Source organism: Tachypleus tridentatus, chromosome 6, assembly GCF_004210375.1.
Source record: "Tachypleus tridentatus isolate NWPU-2018 chromosome 6, ASM421037v1, whole genome shotgun sequence".
NCBI classification, from domain to species: Eukaryota; Metazoa; Arthropoda; class Merostomata; order Xiphosura; family Limulidae; genus Tachypleus; species Tachypleus tridentatus.
In genome coordinates this window covers 70,357,028-70,378,291 of record NC_134830.1, presented here as the reverse complement: position 1 = coordinate 70,378,291, position 21,264 = coordinate 70,357,028, and the positions used below count along the sequence as shown (strand labels likewise).

Below are 21,264 nucleotides of genomic sequence, written 5' to 3'. Positions count from 1 at the left end.
AGTTTTAACATTGTTTTTTGCTTTTTAATTTTGTTTTAAAAATGAAATAGTTTGAAACTTAATAATTTGGTCAAATATTGTGTGTATGCTAACAGAATGTTTGTGATTATGGACAATTGTACAATCGTGATATTGGTTGATTCTTCTTCTTGCAAAGAAGTCTGTTAACATTGTAAATCCCTAAAACAGTAAACATTAAAACCTATTTTTATTTTGTAAATTACCATCAATATGCACATGAACCATAAATCTGTTAACTTTGCAAAACTGATAATTTAGTTTTAATTTATTATTAACTTTTATTTTCTAGTGTGTACATAAAATGATGTTAATTTAACAGGTGAAGATACGATTTTGGGAGATCAGTCTCTGCACTATCTGACAGCAGATGAAATGAAATCACTTGGAGATGACTCACTGCCTATCGATGTAACTAAAGATGAAAGAACCACTGATTCAATGCTTTTATGTGCAGATTCTGGAGGTTTGTGATGAGTGCCTCTTCTCATAAAATGTTTCATAGTCTTAATTCTTATAATTAAGTTTAAATGCTTTTAATATTTCAATTTTGGTTCCAACTATAATTTTTTCATCCATATGTACATAAATGCATAAGTTCCAGTCTGTCCATTATATCTAGTACTATTAATTCATAATTTAATAAGCTATTTTGAGCTAGACCATAGATCAGAATGAAACATGTACAGTGAGTGATATGTACATTAGATTTGTTGTTCCCTGAATCTTCAGTTCAATCAAGCTGCTTCAGGCAAACAATTTATAGAAATATATTTATAGTATTCAGCATTTTTATTTATTTCTTCTTATGAATCTATTAATTTGCTTTACTGTCTTTTCATACATGGATTTGTTTTAGTATCATTTTTCTGTGGGTAATTGCTGATTTGATTGTACAAAAATGATGAAAACCAGTGATTACTTTTAACATTTATTAGTGAAAGTTTAGGAAAATAAGTGTCAATGAAATTTTAAAATAAAAAATTAAAACATGTTTTATTATCTTTTAGGATCTAGATGATTTCAAATTGATAATATGTCTATTTAGATATTTTCTTAATATATTTCTCCTTTTTTTAACCAGGTAATTTGTATATAGGTAGAAATTAGGTATTAGAAAAGCATGAGTACATGTAGATGGTGAATCATTGGAGTTAAACACAGTGTAGGAAAAGACCACAAGACATGGAAGATTATTAGTAAAAGTTACATTAGAAATACTGAACATTTTTTTTTGTAATACACAATTGTAGTTTGCACATGGTGGTTTTAACTTGCCATGCTCCTGGTGCCCTAAATCTGTTTGTGGATTATTTATCTCAACCTAACAAGAGCCTCTCTGTGGAGTAGTACATGAATCCACAGGATTTTTTGGGGTGTGTGCTCTCAGCTGGGGACCTATCATATCGATGTTTTTGTCATCACTGGAAAACAAAGTTCTTTCCTTTTGGGTTACCCATTTCACACCTACTAGGTTCCACATGTTGGTCTCTCTTCAACATGGGTCCCTTCCCATCCTTTTGTTTCTCCTCTCTTCTAATTCTTCACCTGGTTCTTAGTCTGCAAGACCATGTCTGACTATTGGGCAGACTTGTTGAACACTTCAGGGTCATGCATCCTCCAAGTTCCTTTAAATTGCCTGATTTGGGTAACATTATGGTCCTTTATGCCCTTTCCTATCTTCCCTTTTAACCATTGTTTACATGTTCTCTAACCATCTCTCTATTAAGACAAATTTTCTTCTCCTCCTTGCTTACAGACATTGTCAGCCAGATATTTATGCCATTAGTGTTACCCAAGACTTATACCACCCATGAAGGCTGTCTGGCTTTTAAACTTAAATCCATACTTTTTATTTCCTGCCTGTGCTCCCATTCTGATCCAGATAGATTCATTTGTCCAACTTCCAACTTATGGTGTTATATGCCATGTACTGCCTTCTTTCAGGATTCACCTTCCTGATTTTTTCTTCCCTGGGATCCATCTGCTTCCTGTGATTTATCCCCTGTCACACTAACTGATCAGGTTCATCAACTAATTAGGCTAGTATATTCTGACTTACCCATGCAGTTTTGCAATCTCCAAAACATTTCTTCTCATGAAATACATCTTATTGCCATCCCACTGTCCTTTGGAGGGAAGCATTAATGTTGGAATGTATGTTACTCCCAAAATCTTCATCACTCATTATCTGAACAATCTGGCCATATCTTATTTGTATAGACATTGTTTCACTCCCATATGAATTATACATATACCCATTTTCTTTTGACTGGGATAAGTCTTATCACATCATTTCAATTATGGTTTTTCAGAGACCCTCTTTTTTTTGCCACTGCTAATGGGATCCCACTTTATGATAGGTGTCGCCTAGTCAGGTATGCTTTGCTTTAAACCTGCACTGTTTACTGGCAGCACTTTAATGCTCACTGTAGAGATGGGGTATTCACTAAGATCACTGGGGGCTTGCCCAATGGTATATACATATGTTTCTCAATGTCCATCTGTTTTACTCAGTTGTGTACCATCGCTTATGAACTTTCATGAGAAACAAGTAAAGCAGAAGAGGATGGTTTGCTTTTCAAAATAGCAAATTGTGGACACTCATTGCACTTTATTCAAATGTCCTTCCAGACTCCTCACCACACTTCTCTCTCTTGTTTTTGAGTGGGGCAAAGGTGTCTTTACTACTTTCTAGTTGTTGAGGTGCTATACCATTGAGGCTTCTTCCTGAATGCATTGTAGGCTTTTAACTTTCCATATATCCACTCAGTGAGAAGACATAAAAGTTGGTCTTCTTCTTTTTATTTTCCCTAGATGCTTATTTCCAAGTGAACAGTTGTCGGTTGGATCAGGACTAGCTTATGCAGAATCCTCATAAATTGTATTTGGGATGACACTCTTCTTTATCTGTGGTTGTGTGCAGCAAAGACTTCTCTTCTTATTAATTCGAGTTGCAAGTGGTTCATTTTCTGATCCTATGGTTGAGCTTGGGGGAACTTTGTCTGCTTTGTTATACCAGCAACAGGATGTACACACACTGTTTTTAAGGTTGAGCAAATGTTACATATCTTCCTCATAATTCCTGATGCAGGATGACTCTTCCATGCACTTACAGTTGGGTGAGTTAAAATTTCTGCTCTTAATACCGATTACAGATATTGTCATGTTCTTGTAGTTGAGATGAGTGAATGACATGACCCTCTAATGCCAAGTTCAGTTTGTTGTACTTCTTGCTCCTGCAGTGGTTTTTGAGAGTTTGTCTAGTTTCAGCCAGATTCTAGTTTCCTCTTCATAGTTCTGGATGCTTTACATATGATACTGTTTTCTTATGATTGGAATTCATGTGTACATGTAATATGGTTCACATGCCTTAGTCATATTGTGTATGTTACTTTCTGTTTGTTTTTATCTGATTGATTCTCAGTCTCTTAATGCCAAGGATGAGTTTTGGAATTTCATCTGTACAGTTGACACTGAGTATTGCCATAGCTATAAATTGAACCTCTGGAATACACCTTTTAGAATGATTTACACTTGTGTACCTCCTTTTTTTCCACCTGTGTCAAGTCCATTTCTTTCTGTGATGGTGAAGTTCATACTTGTTTTAGAAGTAGTGTGGTATCCCACATGTGTGCTTCAGTTCATTTTGGAGCACTTCTGTTCATTCTGGGCAGTTGCTTACCACTTGGTTTAAATGTGTACAAGCACCAACCTCTTCACCTTTGTAATGTGAGATTCTAACTGTGTGAGAGGACGTAAGACTATATCAGAAGTTAATATTTTCTTACAGAGAAAATGTATTTCTAACAGATACTAATTTCTACTCACACACTTTCCATCCTTCCTCCCCACTGCTGGTGTTATTATTATAGATTCTGCCAATTCTCAAAAGTGAGGTTTGAGCAGAAACAGCATAGGTGATACAGTACTATCGATGAAGAATTTCACATGCTATGTACATATTCAATGGTTGTGCAAAATTGGTGAGGTATATAATCTTTTGCATTGAGCCTGAAAAGTTTTAGCAAAGCTTAGAGAGGAGAAAGAAGATTGTGATAGCTTTATGTGAGAGAGGTAAATATAGTTTTACTGTAAAGAACTGTCATTAATTGGTAAATAAATGTTGTCTGATATATAAATAATATATAAAATTGAGTTGATGTTATGGTTTTCCAGAGTTTTTCAGTAGTTTGATGTATGTTCTGCACAACAATGATAGTTAATATGTATGTGTGTTTGTATATAAACACACAATTATTAAACATTTTATATATTTTTAGCCCCATTAACAGTAGATGAAGATCATCTTTCCCCTCTGCATGTTAGTTACAATGCTGAGACTACATATGTGGATAGCAATGCTACAGATAACATTGATATGTCAAGAGCTCCTTTTCATGCAAGGTAGGGAATAACTTGAAATTATGGTACAAACATGAAAGATTGTACACTGAATTTTTATATTCTTTGGCTTTTAAGGATTGTTTTGAAAATATTATGTTTTTAATGTTTAATACATGTATTTACTGAATGACAATGCACTAATCTGAAACACTATACACAAAATTGGCTAGTGTATTGTTTCAAGAAGATCCAGAGATGAAATTTGCTGGAAATCTTACAATACACTCATATCTCTACTTGTAAAAATTAAATAAGAGAACATCTCAAGACAAACATAAAAAATATTGTTGATGAAATACTGTGTTCCTGTAAACAGACCTACATTTGAGAATTTGTAAGACATTTTGGACCAAGAATAAAATAACATAAAGACTGCATGAGACTAATGAAACCACATGATTTTTCAATTCCAGAACATTCACTGTTAGTGAAACATAAAAAAGACCAAGACAGTTATAGACTCTTTGACTCAGATAAATTCTGGAAAGTAAGAAAGGTCATAAAATTTGTCTACATTAATATGCTATAACCCTCACTAAATGCAAATTCAGACATAGAAACCATCAGTTTATGGTTACCTGTGGTCAACATGTGCATATTCTGCTAGCTACAATCAAGAATGACTCTCAAATATCAGTGTCACTTCTTACTTCACCCAAACACTACACAAGTCAGTCATAGTCCTTGCCAAGCTGATCAACAGATGAAGAACAAAAGGCTTCTGAAACATTACATACTCTACTTGTACTACCTTTGTAGATCCTTTGATACTCCAAAATGTCTTCTCTACAATTATCAGCCTGATATAGGCATTGTCACCTGTTTCACCTTTTTTCTTTTTTTCTCATCATAAATACTTGCTTTAATTAGCTAGAAAGGCACTGTCTTTTATTAATTAGCAAACCTCTACAACTCTACAATTTATAAATATATTTCAAATCAGGTAGATTTACTACATACATTCTATAAGCATCTTGAAATTTTTTTACTCTGACAACAATCACAGTACTTGTATCTCAGAATTGCTGGTATGGGTGTTAACACTTTTACTGATAAGAAGAGAACAACAAGATGACCTAGGAAAGTCAAAACGTTGTTCTCTCCTTCTCAGTAAAAGTGTTAATACCCATACCAGCCTTCTGAGTTACATTTTTATTTCAAGTGGGTTTTTCATCATTAAGAATCACAGTACTTGTGTTTTTGAATGTTCTTGGTGAAATTCATTAGGTTCTTTACTCAAAGTTCTTTACTCTTTTTCCCTCCATATGACTTATTGTACAAGAACCTCATCCAAGATTTATTTGTTGGTGGCAGTTTTTTACATATATGTGGGCAGAATTCTCTAAAGTATGTGCCTGTGATTTGTTGGCAATAAATTTCAACAATAAACAGATAGCACACAATCCACTTATTTCAAAATCATATATTCAAAAACAAGCCAAATTTATATACAAATATTTGTTACACAGTTGATCACCACAGGTATATCCAGAACTTTAAATAATCATCTCTTTTCTTCAAGAGTTCACACAGGCTGGTTTTATTTTTATAGTACCCACTCGGCAAGACAAATTATTTTTTTCGCTCTGTCATTCACTTATGTTATTCTGTGATTTACCACAGTTGTATACAGAGCTTTAAATTATTTTTTTATGTAAAAAGTCCATACAGGCTGGTTCAGTTACCTTAGAACCCAGTTGAAGAAACATATAATTATTCTCTTTGCTGTTATTTCAATTCAGTCTGCAGTTGTTACACTAAAATTCACCACTATGCACTCTTTATGGCTACACTTACAAACAGTCTAGATCTATTTGACTTTATTTTTCACTAACTTTGTCTTGTTTTTATTTTAACTAACTAACTTACTTGCACAAACTTTATTTCTCATATGTATATTACCAAAGTGAGGCCTAGAACGTTCTACAAATTACAATACATTATAAAATAACAATACTCACATAAAGCAATAAGAAAAATTCAAAAGGTCCAAGTAACATGATGTGTAATCACAACAGTTAAACTATATAACAAATGATTTGTAAATAGTTCTAAAATAAGTTGCTTCAATGATCACATAATATAAACTGGATAATACTCTCATATTAAATAACACATTTATTCCAGTAGCTAGGAGGGGGGCAGATGGGAATGCATTTCAGGTGTAAGAGTCTGCTTAAAGTAGATTTTTGTTCTAAAAGTCTAAACTGTGAATCAGACTTACCTCTGAAATTCTGTAAGCCAGAATACCCACACTGAAGTAGAAGAGGGAATTAAAGAGTGTTGTAATAAAAGACAATCAGGTCACCACAAGATGCTGAGCTTTGCTACAGGAAAGTAACATACAAATAGCAAGAATAAGGAGAGCTTGAGCAGTATTCAGAATCAGAACGACAGGGGTAAGACTGGATTCAGCTAGAAAAGTTGAGTGATGAAGTCTGGTCTTTTTCATGCTTTTCAGATCTTATACCTACCACATTAACACCTGGTTCTTTTAGATTATTCTGGGATGCCTACTGACGGAGTTGGTTTTGTGATTGTAATGGCCTTTTTAATTTAATTCTCTACTTAATTACAAGTATTCTGTACTGAGAATCTCATACTAACAGTTTCAGGATAATGCTTTGTACTATGACCCTGGATACTAAGTTGAAATTCATTTTAATTCTGCCAATTATTGCTAATTTGAAAAAAAAACAAGTCTGGTACATTCAATGTGTTTTTTTAAACTTTATTTCATTTTTGTGCCTTTGATGCATATTTAAAGATTTCTGATAAAATGTTATGTAATTGAATTGACCAGAACTAAAAGGTTCTGTTAAATTAATGAAGCCTGTCTTGTGTAACAGACAAATAGAAAGTACTTAATGCCATAAATTAAAACATAAATCTAGAATCTAAATGATTACAATAGGTTGAATCAGTGGTTCAGCTTCTTCTGTAATATTTTCTACATTAATTCTAATAATATCTCATAAGATTTGTCCAGCTCAGGAAATATAACTGAGTCCAAAGTCTGTATATTAAGTTAACAATGTGAAATAATCTTTGTAAGCTAGATAGTAAAAGAAAATTATAATAATGAGGGTAAAGCATTGTTATCAATAATATAAATGAAACTCTCTTTAAAGATACTCTGTATAGCTTATTTGTTTAAAGATTAAATATTTAACTTTATATATATATATCCTGGCTTGTACGTTACATTATAAATAGTACTGAAATAGTTTTATGTTTGTGGTATACTGAACTACTGTGTTTTTATTCAACAAGAATGCATATAAAATGAAGGAATTTGGTGTTCTTAGAGGTACAGACTGAATAATTATATTATTTTTAATTATAACTCTAATGATTTATTTGTACTGGTTTATTACACCATAATAAAAATATGAATAATTGTTTTATTAATGAACTATGAATTTTTTTGTTGTTATTTTTTATTCATCAGTGTTTGTATTTTTGTCTTTGGGCTGAATATTTGTTTCAAATAGAAACTCCTCATCTAACATTTTTGAGTTAGAAGTAAATTTTTATTCTTATTTTAAGTTTTTCTCCAGTTACCATTATTTGTTGTTGTATATTTGTATTTTCTTGAGTAAATGGTTTTGTATTAAGCAGCTTCTGTTAGCATTTTGAATAATAGCTAAATGTCTTACACTGCAATATTACCTGTAAATATAAATATTCATTCTTTAAGCTAACCTATATTTTTTTTATCCCTGTGCTTTCCCTTATTTGTTTGGAACTGTTAGCAAGCTGAAATGGAAGATGTAAGTTGATTATTGTATGTCTTTTGGTTTACTAGATACATGTATTTATTCTAAAGATAAAGTTTTAGCTTGGTCAGTAGATATTAAACAGAATACATGTAAAACATGATAAGTTTTCTTTTGCTCTGCAGAATCTTTATTTGTTAAACAAAATTTGATAATTAAATAAACTTTATCCTACACTTTATTTTGTACTGGTTTACAAAACATTACTATTTGTTAGTTATAAGAGCAATACAACTCCTGTGAAAATTATTTCAGTTGATTGATACCTGTTAAAAAAAAAAAAAGACTTCTAAAATTTAAGGATTGTTTTAGAAACAAGTAATTTAAATGAAATATGTGGTGTTAGTTTTATTACATTGAAAATTAAGAAAACCATTCCATTTATTTAATTGTAAATACTTTAGTGCAACTTTAAGCATATTATGTTTAGTTCTTATAATTAATACATGAATTGCAACTTTTTTGTACCAATTAAACTAACTATATATTGTAGTTCTTAGTCAAGTTTCTTGTTTTACTGTCATTACTCAAGTATTGGAATGTTTGTTTAGGTTTCTTGTCAGCTTTATGGTGGATGCTCGTGGAGGGGCCATGCGAGGATGCCGACAATCAGGTGTAAGAGTAATAATTCCACCTCGGAAAGCCTCTATGCCCATGAGAATCACGTGTCGTTACTTAAGAAAAGAGAAACTAATCCATCCTCCTCCACTGATGGAAGGAGAAGCTTGTGCTGCACGAATTTTAGAGGTTGGACCAGTTGGTGCCAAGTTTTTAGGGTACGTTATTTGCTTAAGATTTACATGTATAGAATTTTGGAAGTTTCATACTTTTTTATGTATGTGTATAATATACATTCTTAAAATTGTTGTAATTAGTAGAATAAGTATCAGTGTTTTCTATTCCATTACTTGTGTTCGAAATGCTTTATATGTTTAATATACACTTGTGAAGTGTCATTACTTATCATTCTATCTTTCATATAATGCCTTGAAATATATCACACAATATTCTTTTATATTTTGAAATAACATTTTTATTGGCACTCAACATTTTTTTAATTTTAAAATTTTAGAAATTTTTAAATAACATTCTTTAAAAAGATAATACCAAGACATGATATATTTGGCATCAAGTTGTTTTATGTATTTATAGATAGAAAAAAAATCTTTATAAAAACATTCTTGAATATTATAGGCCTATTATTATTGAAATTCCACACTTTACGTCTCTTCGAGGAAAAGAACGAGAAATAATAATTTTACGTAGTGATAATGGAGAAGTCTGGCAAGAGCATACAACTCAGGCAACAGAAGAAGCAGTTCAAGATATCTTGAATGAAAGTTTTAAAGAAGGTGGATTTCAGTTTTTTATTTTTGTTATTTTAAAATAATTTTGATTGTAAGTAAATATTGCTTAAGTTACTAAATCTTATAATAAGGATGTTTTGCTCTCAAAGTGCTTATGAAATATACAGATATATGGTCTATCATGAAAATAAGAATGTGAATTAAATTATTCATAAATTAAAATTATGTGAGAATTCTTCCATTTCTATATCTTTTAGTATAAAGTTTCCTTAGAAAGTGTGAACCAAGGTGATAATAAGGACTTGTCCATACTTTAAATAAATAAAAAATACCACCATTAGAAAATTTTCAAGTGTTTATATTGTAAAGTTACAGTTGTGACTTTCCATTTTTGTTTATTATTTTTGATATCATAATTGTATTAAAAAAGAGAAAGATCTTGTGCTTAAAAAAATGCTCTTTTCATTTTAGAAATAAATGCCTTAGAAGATCTTAATGCTGACCACATTACTCGAATTGTGACTACAGACTTTCCACAGTATTTTGCTATTGTTAGTCGTGTAAGACAAGAAGTGTGTAATATTGGACCTGAGGGAGGAATAGTCAGTTCTACAGTAGTTCCCCAGGTTCAGGCTATCTTTCCAGAGGGAGCACTAACAAAGAAGATTAAAGTAGGACTTCAGGTAATGCCTTCTAGTAGTAATGCTTCTGAAAGTCATGCCAAACCATCCTTATTGTCCAATGATAAAGAACCGAAGCACCCACATAATAATTGTGTTAAAAAACCAAATCAGAATTCAAGATCTACTTCTAGCCGATTCCCAACTTTCAAAAAGGATAAAGATCCTTCTTCAAAGCACTCTACACCAAAATCTGGCTTTTTTGCTGAATTTATCCGTAGAACCTGGCCAAAACTAGACTTGTTTTCAAGTATGTGAGCAAATTATTTAAAGAAACTGCACTTTAAAAATAATTTTTATGTTATCAATATATGAGTAGAAATTATGTTTTTGATCTGTTCAAACATGTAATAAGCAAATGTATCTAGTCTAGTGTTCTAGTCATCCATACTTATTGTGGTGAGAAGTAGTGTAGCTACTTGTAATTGAAAATAATTTTGTATTTTATATTCTATACTGTGAATCACCAACTTTGGATTTGGTCTGTGTGTGTTTGCATTTGGTAACTTAAACAACCATATTTTTATTCAAAAAGTGTGCTTCAGATAATTCAAACACAGTTTCTATTGCATAAATAAATTAAGAAAATCAGCCTATACATAGGTCCCTACAAGTGTTTTATGTATTTTTATTGTGTGTAGATAAGCGTTATTTAAATGTTCTATTTGTTTAAAATGAAATAAACAGCAGTACTTATATATATTCGATTAAAAAGCATTGCTTTCTACTTTGCAGTTTTATATATTACAACCTTAAATAGAAATATGTACACCTTCATTGGGTGTTCTAATACAAAGACATTTCAAAACAAAATAACAGCCAAAATGTAACAGCCATATATTTTAAAAAACTGAAACTTTTCTAACTGTGATAAGTAGAGACCTTGAAAGATATTTGACCTTTACTTTTATTGAGTATTCTTGAAGGATGATTTTTGACAGCAGGAAATTGTAAGATTCCAGCTATATATAAGACAGTTTTGTGTTTAATGTTCAGTAAACAAAAAGCTCACCTCAATGAAATACATGTGTTTCAAGGGTGTTCATTAAGAACACGATTTTACTACTTGCAGATTATATCTAATTCTGGTTTGTAGCTTACATTGATGCAGCCAATATTGATTATTTGTGACAATCCAGTTAAAGAAATCATCCACTTTGACATGACGTGCCAGAATAACTTATTGTAGATGTTTTATGTTGTGCAGATATCTTACTTTTGTGCAAGTGTAGGTTCTGGTATTGCAGATGTAGTGCTTTTTCTTATATAATTACACTGTGTATTTTGGTCTGTAGTGGATATTAATGGAATATTAACTATTCTCTATTTAATTTTATGTGAGTTATCCTACAAGTAGATACTATTTTATAGTTTGAGGTAGAAATTCAATGATAAGTACTCATATAAGAAAATAAATATTATATGATTTATGGTGTTTTAGCTACCTTAAACTGTTATGTAGCACGTTTCAGAGTTCATACAGCAACTGTAATAACTATTAAAGTTCTTGCAAGACAGTTATGAAGACCAATTAAGATATGGACAATTTTAATTAATTAACATATTAATGTTATAAGTTCTCATAAATACAGCCCCTTAACCAAATGTTTTACATTTCTGTAAAACAAAATTAAGGCTTAAGTGGGACAGTTGTCTTCTACCCTTCCCAGTTGGTATCACTAGATGTTTTGTATACATTTTTTATCTTGTCTATTCTCACAAATTTGTCATCAATTACTGCTGTTTGTGGCTGACCTAACTTTAACTAATCTCAGAAGCCTTGACATAACTTGCCAAATCAACTTATTGTAGATGTTTTATGTTGTGCAGATATTTTAGTATTGTACAATTGTAGGTTATGGTATTGCAGATGTAGTTCTTTATCTTAAAGACTTTGTGGCTAACCTAACTTTATCTAATCTCTGAAGCTTGTTTGGACAAGTGTACCTTATTAAACTACTTGTACAGTTATGTATGTGATAATAAATCATTACTGTGTAAATTGTTTAACTGTTTGTTTATGAACACACCCATTTTGCCCTCTTTTGTCACAAACTTGATTAGAACAGTTTCCAAATTTAGTATCACCTACAGTTCTCCTAACTTAAATGTTTTGTATGCCCTGTTATGTAAATGCTGTTATAATTTGATAAGTGTTAATATTCAATATTTACCTATATCAAGCATATGTGTAAGAAAGTATTGTTTGTTTCTGAACACTCTTCATATATAAAAGAGAAAGTAATCAAAAAAGTGTGTTACATTACTTACTAATCTTCTTGGTCTGTAGTGGATGTTAATGGAACATTAATTATTCTCTTTTTAATTTTATATGAGTTATCCTACAAGTAGACACTTTTTTATAGTTTGAGGTAGAGATTCAATGATAAGCACTCATAAAAAATAATAAAAATATGATTTACTAGTAACATAAATTTCAGCCTTGAGAATTCTTCATTGTAGCGAATTTAGTGTAAGGACATAAAGAAGACTGAAGGCCAAGGCCTAAATTTTATGTTACTAATAAATTATAACTTTTATTATTTTATAGTACTGAGGACTGAATCTTTGTCTTAGAATTTCACACTTTACTTTCTGGAAGCTACAATGTACTTTAGAATACACTAATTGTCTTGTTGTGAATATCATTATATATAGATACCTATACTGATGATATTTAGGCTTTACTGACATGTAGATCATGAAGTGTACAGTGTATAAGGCTAAGAGTAGCATTCATAAGGCTATCAAGCCAGTTAGATATCTAATGTAACAGAGAACATGTGTAAACCAAGTTAAATAGATAATATATAACCTACTTGTTAGCCAATATTACACAATAGGACACTGAAATTGGAGTGATTTTAGAGATGATGAGCAAAATGAGCACATTCTCATATATGTAGTCTTCTGTTGACAGAATATCTTCACATTAGTATAATTATTTAATGTATTAAATAATTGCTTAAATAAACAAAAACTACCCTTAAGTGTTTTAAAAGCAACATTTTTTTATTTTTTCATATACTTTAAATGTTTTTAACTGTACCTAGTGTCTCATCTCTGATAAAAATAGCTTGTGAAATAAAGGACACATTATACAGTATCAGTGTCTTATATAATATTGTTCAGTAAATTAGTCAAACACAGTGAAAGAGATGATAGAGCTTACTAATTCTGTGTCAGTGTTAATTTCATTTACAGCTTTTGTCCATGAACATTTTTTAACTAGGCTCATTTTAAAGATTGGATTGTTTCTAATCTCCCAAAACATCTATTAGATTCAATGTTGTTTCCACTAGGAAATCTCAAAGGTGACGTTCATTATGTGCAGGGTGACTGAAGTTCAAAAACGAAAGTGCATAGCATTTAATACATGTTTAGAAACAATAATAATCTTATAGAACACTGTTTTAATTTTTCTTTTGTGTGTGGTTATAATGCTCTGATCGTTCACATTGTTCTATCGAAAACTATTTGATTAGGATCGATTCTGTTGTCTTCTTATTGTTTTACTTGTATTATTTTGATTCTTTTTGCACAATTTGTTAGTTTGTTTCTGCACATGTTATGTTTTGGTTATACTCTGCAATGCATTTTAGTTTGTAATAAAATGTTAGGGAAAAAATTATTGTGTATATTGTTCTCTCAGAAGATTTTTTTATTTGTAGAAACTGGTGTTATCATTGTATATTTCAACATTGAAAGGTGAAAGAAAACTATTAAGTCTAACCAAGTTTTATTTCATGGTATTTGATGTCCCTCCAGTTGAATTATGCAATATAGCAAGTGTTCATATTTTGAGCAAATGTGGTATATAGTACAGTAGTTATATGTGCATCAAACCCTAAACTGTACATTTATTTATTATTGGTCATCAAATATTTGCATTGACATTTTGTTCAGTTTTTCAGGGGAAAAAAAAATTGTATCATGTTACTTCTTTCTACTTAATTGACCGTATGATTAATGCTGTGTCCCAAAAGAACCATTGTGCCTGGTTATATAGGGACCACAGTGATATTGTACATTGTGCTACCACATCAGTGCCATATTTAACTTGAGGATTTATCTGTTTGTGTATTAATAGCATAAATTAAGCAAATCATTGAAAAAAGTTCACTAATGGTATGTCTTTTAACATTTAATTTGTCATGCTTGTAAATGTTATACTAAGATATAGTGGAAAGGAAAGAAACTTTTATTGCACTGGATATTCTTGTATGTTTCTTGAAATATATAAATATTATTTATGGAGTCATGTCTGAAGTTGTGCCTGTTTTGGAATGTTTGTGGTTATTTATGTATTTCACTGTGGATATGTTTTATGTTACTGATGTAAATTCATATAACTTGGCTGAGAGCTATATGAAGTAAACACTATATTAATACTAATTAGTGCCATATTTATATATCTAACCATATAATTTGCATTCATATGTTTAGTGTGATAATATTCATTTTGTTATAGAATTTGTGGTGTAAGAGATATGGATTCTGAGAACTTAATAGTAAGTGAGAATATTTAAATTTATCAGTGTATGTATCAACATTTTTACTATTAGACATCTTAGCTTGAATTTTACAATACTTCACAACATAATATTCAAGGTAAGAAGTCTGGTATTAAAAACAGATTATGTATTTATTATAATAGATACATTAACTAACCATTTTCAAATATAGCATATCATTTGTAGATTCAAACACAGCATTGGTTTTAATGCATTTCAAAATATTTTGACATCTCCATTGTTAATATATCAAAGAGCACAGATAAAAATCTTATTAAGATTTTAATCAGAAGAAATATACAGTTTGTTGGTATGCTGGTATATCCCTTAGTATTTTTGCCTAAATTCTAACATCCTGTGGTTTGTTTTTTAAACATATTGGTATTTTTTGTGCATTATTCACTATATTTTTAATTTGAATTCAAAAGTACATTAGTGAATTGATGTGGGTGAGATAATTTTCTTGATTATCAAAAGCACATGGAGTTTTTTAGCAATATTACTGTAACCTTAGTAATAGATATCATCTGGTTTAATAAGATGTATATTATTTAAACAAACCCTTTGGTTTTAGTTGGATATTTGGGTAATTCTAACTGATTTTTGTCTCCCAAGTAGAAAAACTGATGAGTATTGAAATGGTCACATTGTTGCATTCACCTGAATGGCACATAGATTTATGATTTTACTTATTCTATATTAAAGAATTGCAGAAGGAAATTCTCTCCAGAATCTTACTGTATTTATCTCTCTGTGAATTGAGAGGCACATGGTCAAGATTTATATGAGTCTGTTAAGTCATTTTTACATATATTAACACACCGTTAAATGTTTTACTTTTAATCTGATACTGTTTTCCCCACATTCAATGCTGTTTTTCTCTATTACAGCTTATTATACAAATATTTTATGTTCTTAATGAACTATCTTGTAAAAAGTCTCTGTTGGGTTCTTTAGTTATATGCAACTTATACGTACTTATGTGAGAGCCTGTGTTATCAGATGAAAACAACAATGGGTTTAGAAATGTACTCATCAGCGAAAACTTCAAGGTTTGAAAATAAAGAACAGTAAATCTGAAGGTTGGTCACTCAAAATGTATAGACTTATCAATCAGATAAATATACTGCTATCTTTGATGGAACTACAATTATTATTTTTAATTGGGATTACTTTCTACATTATACAGGATTTTTGAACTCATGATGTATGATGTAATCATAAAGTAGTACCTGAAACTTCTAAGTCTGGATGCTTGTAATTACTAATAAAAGAAATAACCTTAAACTAGTTTTGTCTCAGCCTCTTCATTTTTACCTTGCTTGTTATTCATCATCTCTCCTTGGCCAACCATTACAGTTCCAAAAAAATAAAAGTACTTTTAATGGGTTGTTGAACTTATAATTGCATAGCACAGTTATATTGTAAATACTAATTAAAAATGTGAAAAACTAAACCTTTAAAATGTTTTTATCCTCATTTTCATTTTTTTCACTACAATATAACTGTAATGAAAATTCAAATATTTTGTCACACAAAAGCTTTTAGCTGCACTCTTGGCATGTTTAACCAAATTATCCAGACTTAGAGGTTTAGGTTTTAATTTCATTATACCTTTCATATTTTATTTTCAGTAGGCTGTAGGATGTCAGCCATTTACTAATTTATATTTTGTTAAAAGAATTATGTATTTGATATTAAAAAAATTGCTTCAGAGTGTGGCTAGAAACTTTATAAGTGTGATGTGGTTTGATAAACATCTGATAGTGCTGTAATGTAACCCTCAGTAAAATTCTTTAAATTTTAATTTTCACTGTACAGTCCAAACTTAAAACAAATTTTAGATGCCTGCAAGTAATATGGATAGGAGAACATATATTACTCAGCATATGCTTCATATTCATAGTTAAGTATATCTATAAATAGAAATGGGTTGTGGATTTAATGTAAAAGGATATTACAATTGTTTTTATTAATTATTATAACTTCTAGTAATTTTTAGAGTTTGAATAACACTTCAAGGCTGTATCAGATAACATTTTGTTGGTTTTATGCAATGGTAGACTTGATTTTACATTCTTTTTTTTAATTAATGATGCCAAATGTCACTTGAACTGCTAATGCTTATTATCTATATTCACTTAGTTTTAACTGCTATGAATATTTTTATTTTTTAAGCAATATATATCATTTTTTTAAAAATATAACACTCACTTGAATGTATTACATAGCGGAAAGAAAACTGCAACATTTGATTCATATAAGTGTAAAAAATACACATCTGTGAGATTATCAAAGTTAGTAGTCAAATTATTAAAGGCAATAATATTCATGTCAACATTTTTATTTTCTTAAATGGGTTGTCTTTAAATATAATTATTTATTTTTTACAATTTTCTGAAAACGTATGCAAAAAAGAAAGGATAACTTTCTTGCATTATTGGAAATGACTATTCAATGATATTTCACTTCTTGCATCATCAAACAATTTGTTCTCCTCATGCATTATATTTCGAATCCATTAGTATGTATACATACTATTTATGCAATGAACACTATTATGTGCATTTAACATGCTAGCCAGGTAGCATTGTGTCATTATATCCAAGGGTCATTCTAAATGCCTGATGCTCTATTAATCTAATACTACTTTAAAGATTTTTTTATGGCATGACCAATAGTGTACACTTGGCCATAGTGGTTAGAACCTCTGATTCAAGATACTGTAAGGAGTTAACATCCCTTTTTATAAGTTAAAAGAATAGAGAGAAAGTACTGAAAAGCTTTGTTTGGGAATCAACCTATTAAACATTTCTCCATTACATAAAAACTGTATACTAAAACACATTCTGAAATAAAAACTATAATTTTAACATATACAATAATCAAATTTCTCTAAAGCATAACCTTAAATACATTTTAGAAGAAAAATTAATATTCAACATAGCTGCAGTTATAGTTAACTGAAAAACGTATGCTATGTTTAACACATACTGGGCTCACAGTTGATTAAAACATAGTCTTAAAGCACACTTTACAATAAAAAATAATGTTTAACATATACAGTAATAAAACCAACTAAAAAACAGTTAAAATAAAACATTACATTAAGAAAACTGATTTCAACATATATGTTATTCACAAAAACTTAAAACATAATGTTAAATTAATTTCACAATTTATATTTGAATGACTATTTAATGAAAATTAACTTTCATTTACAAACAATCTGAAAAAGGAAAAAAACAGCTGCTCAAAACTAGTACTGCATAAAAACATTATTCATATTTTCTTAATAAATGTTAAAAACTTCATGCATACATATGCACCAAAATGAATCAGGTAAAATAAATTTTGATTTTATTTCAGTTATTATTAACAAAAATGCAAAATTTTATAATTTTTTTGTGATTATTATTATAAGCATTGTTTTTGCTTCCCATAACTTGGTTTCCTGGTCACTTGTTGTTTCATCTGAAAGCTTATAATGCTAAATATCTGTTTTTCATATTCATAGTGACCATATCATAGATAGCCCACTAGGTATCTCTGTGCTTAAATAAAAAACGAATAAACAAACCCTATCACTTATGCATGATAACGAGAAACCCACTTGAAGTAAAAATGTATCTCAAGATGGCTGGTATGTGTATTAAAACTTTAATTTTAATGCCCATACCAGCCATCTTGAAATACATTTCTCTAACTTATGTTTTCAAAGCAACAGAGAAATTAATTCTACAAAGAAAAACCTAATTTTCTATGCCATTAGAAATTATTAGAAGATTACGATGTTGAATGTCTTTTGACTTACGCAAACCTGATGAAACCAAGACACTTAAATGGAAAGTTGTAATTTTTTTTAAACAAACTTCATACAAAATAATACTGTATTGACATTTCTTGGCACCATTCTAAATGTGTACTATTTCTAAAACAAAACAAGTCAATGCTTATATACTTGCAGGTTACTTTAATATGGAGCTTAAGTACATAGATTCATTTACATTATTTATTAAATGTATCATATTCTTAGAAGCCCAGAATAGAGTCAAGATAGGAAGTTTTATTTTACTAAAATATATGCCATATTTAAGTTTATAATATAAATATGGTTACTAAACATTATGCTTTATTACACTGTGTTACAGTTTTATATTCTCATACAGACTAATTTTGTGTTAGCTCATATGTTATAACATTAGAGATTTGTTTTATGGTACTAACTTCTCATCAACTTTACTGTACAGAAAATATATTTGACAATTCTAAGTGCAGATATGTTACTTACGATTAATTATAAATGCTGTAATTAAAAGAATTTACTGTGGATATTCAGTAAAATTTCCCTGCAAATATTTTTAAGAGCATATACCTTATAATGTTTTGATAAAATGTTAATTAGCTAAACTTACACAAACCAACATGAGGTATGTGAAATATTAATTTTAATGTAATTGTATCTTTAGAGATGAAGTTGTACAGAACATGAAATTAATTTTGTGACTTTGTTAATAACATATAAAAGTACTTAAATGACCTATGAATCATTCTAGCCTAATCAATAAAACATTTCTCAAACACACAACTTAAGTATTTGTACTACAGAAGTATTATTTTAACATAATATTATTTTATCTCTCATTGTCATTAACAACATTTTACACAAAACCAGTTATGAAGCAAGATTTGTTTTGCTTATAATGTTACTCTATCTTCTGACCAATTTTTATAATTTGTATTTTTTCTTTTTAAGTCAGTGTAAATTTCAGTGTTTTCTTCCTTACATTTATGTGCAAAATGTTTATTTTTAGTTTTTTGTTTTTGTTCTAATTGTTTCTCAACCAACTGCATAAAACTTTTAACTATTATTATTTTTCTGTTTCACATCTTCATAATGTGTATGATTTCTCTACTTTTCTTCACAATGGCACCACAATTGTGTCATCCCACAGGCACATCCGGTTGTTCCAGAGCTTGTATCAAAAATGCTGGGCAACCGTGTGGGAGTGAGCCCTATTGTCACTATAGAACCAAGAAGAAGAAAATTTCACAAGCCAATCACTCTGACTATCCCAGTACCACAGACAGCAACTAAGGGCATGATCAATCAGTATAGTGGAAATGCCCCAACTCTGAGACTGTTATGCAGTATATCAGGTAGTAGAAAATCAGGTTTGCTATTTTTGTCTTTATGGGCTTTCTCTCTTTTGCTTTTGTTGAACATTTCTTTAATTTCTAATTATAAAGTGCAGTGGACAACAAAAAAATATGTTAGATATTAGTATGATAAAAATTTGATAATCTCAATCCATTCATTTATATATGTCAGCATATTTATTCAAATTTAAGACCTCATTCTAATGCAATTTGTTTTAAAAGGCTATTTTGTCCATCAAAGTTTCAAAAAAATGCAAATTTTAATGTTTTTAACATAAATGATAGTGGAACACTAACTACAAAGCACTGCTTGCTCATTGCACTTGATAGCAAAACTGCATGCATACATTCTTTTTTTTTATTATGTCACTGTTATGCACTTTACCTTCAGTGTGTTTTTGAAAAGCAATTGATATTTGTGAATTTTAAGAAGTCAACATGTTTATTCATTCTGATGTTTATCACTCAAATGTGTCTTTAAAATTTTAGTATTTCTCATATATTTTTAATATATTAAATCAATTTCTCTCTCTTACTATAGCCTTACATGATTTTATTTAATTACCATCTAGAATCTTAAGATTATTTGTGATCTCCTTAGATACAGAAGGATTCAATCGTGAGTGTAGTTTCAAAATGCTACTATTAATGTAGTATCATGTTAAGCATGTTGAACAATGAAATCAAAATAAGATAAAAGTATGGTTGTTTTTTAACATCTTAATAAACTAAAGTCCTTTCTGAGAAAGCATGTACATATTAACTTAATCATATTTGAACTTGTCTGATTTTGGTATGTATTCTTCTTATTTCTAAGTTACAATAAGTATTTCAGTTTTGAATGTTTTTAGACTTCTTGACTCATGTATTAGTATACAAATATATATCAAACTTACAGTCATATATTTCACATACTGTATTAGTGTTTCATGTTAATTTTACATATTTTCATCCTACCTTTTAAGAATATGGTCATTTGTGGTTTAGTTTTTAAGACAGTTTCCATTCAATTTAAATATAATACATTAATTTTTCTTTTTATAATTTTCATTTTTTCCCCATTAATTCCACTGGAAGCTAAAGAAGTGCCTAATTATACCATATATCCAAACATTTTAAAGTTGTTTTGTTTTAAATTATCGAAGTTGTTAGTCTTGAATCAGTACAAAATTAAAATTTAAAAATTTTCTGTATGATGTCTTGTAAACAAAATAATTATTTTTGGTATTATGAAATATTATTATCTTTTTATTCCTTTTTGTTACTACAATTATGCCATTTAAATGTCTTTTTCTTATGTCCTACTATTGTTTCCTTGTTTTTACTCCCTTACTTTTTCCTTGTACATGATTCTTCTTTTTTTTTGCTTTAAGCCATAAAACCTATAAAAATAAATGAA

The 21,264-nt window shown here is 29.7% G+C and overlaps 1 protein-coding gene across 8 annotated transcripts in view; it reads left to right on the top strand.

Annotated features, from left to right (window-relative positions):
* Positions 1-21,264, top strand: part of LOC143252767 (uncharacterized) — a 183,940-nt gene that overhangs the window by 102,148 nt on the left and 60,528 nt on the right. For all 8 annotated transcript variants that reach the window (XM_076505426.1, XM_076505427.1, XM_076505429.1 and 5 more), the window contains 7 exons: positions 341-484; positions 4,302-4,425; positions 8,181-8,198; positions 8,756-8,980; positions 9,399-9,556; positions 9,983-10,194; positions 19,661-19,865. In XM_076505426.1, coding sequence (XP_076361541.1) covers positions 341-484; positions 4,302-4,425; positions 8,181-8,198; positions 8,756-8,980; positions 9,399-9,556; positions 9,983-10,194; positions 19,661-19,865 — 1,086 coding nt within the window. The remainder of the gene's footprint in view (positions 1-340; positions 485-4,301; positions 4,426-8,180; positions 8,199-8,755; positions 8,981-9,398; positions 9,557-9,982; positions 10,195-19,660; positions 19,866-21,264) is intronic.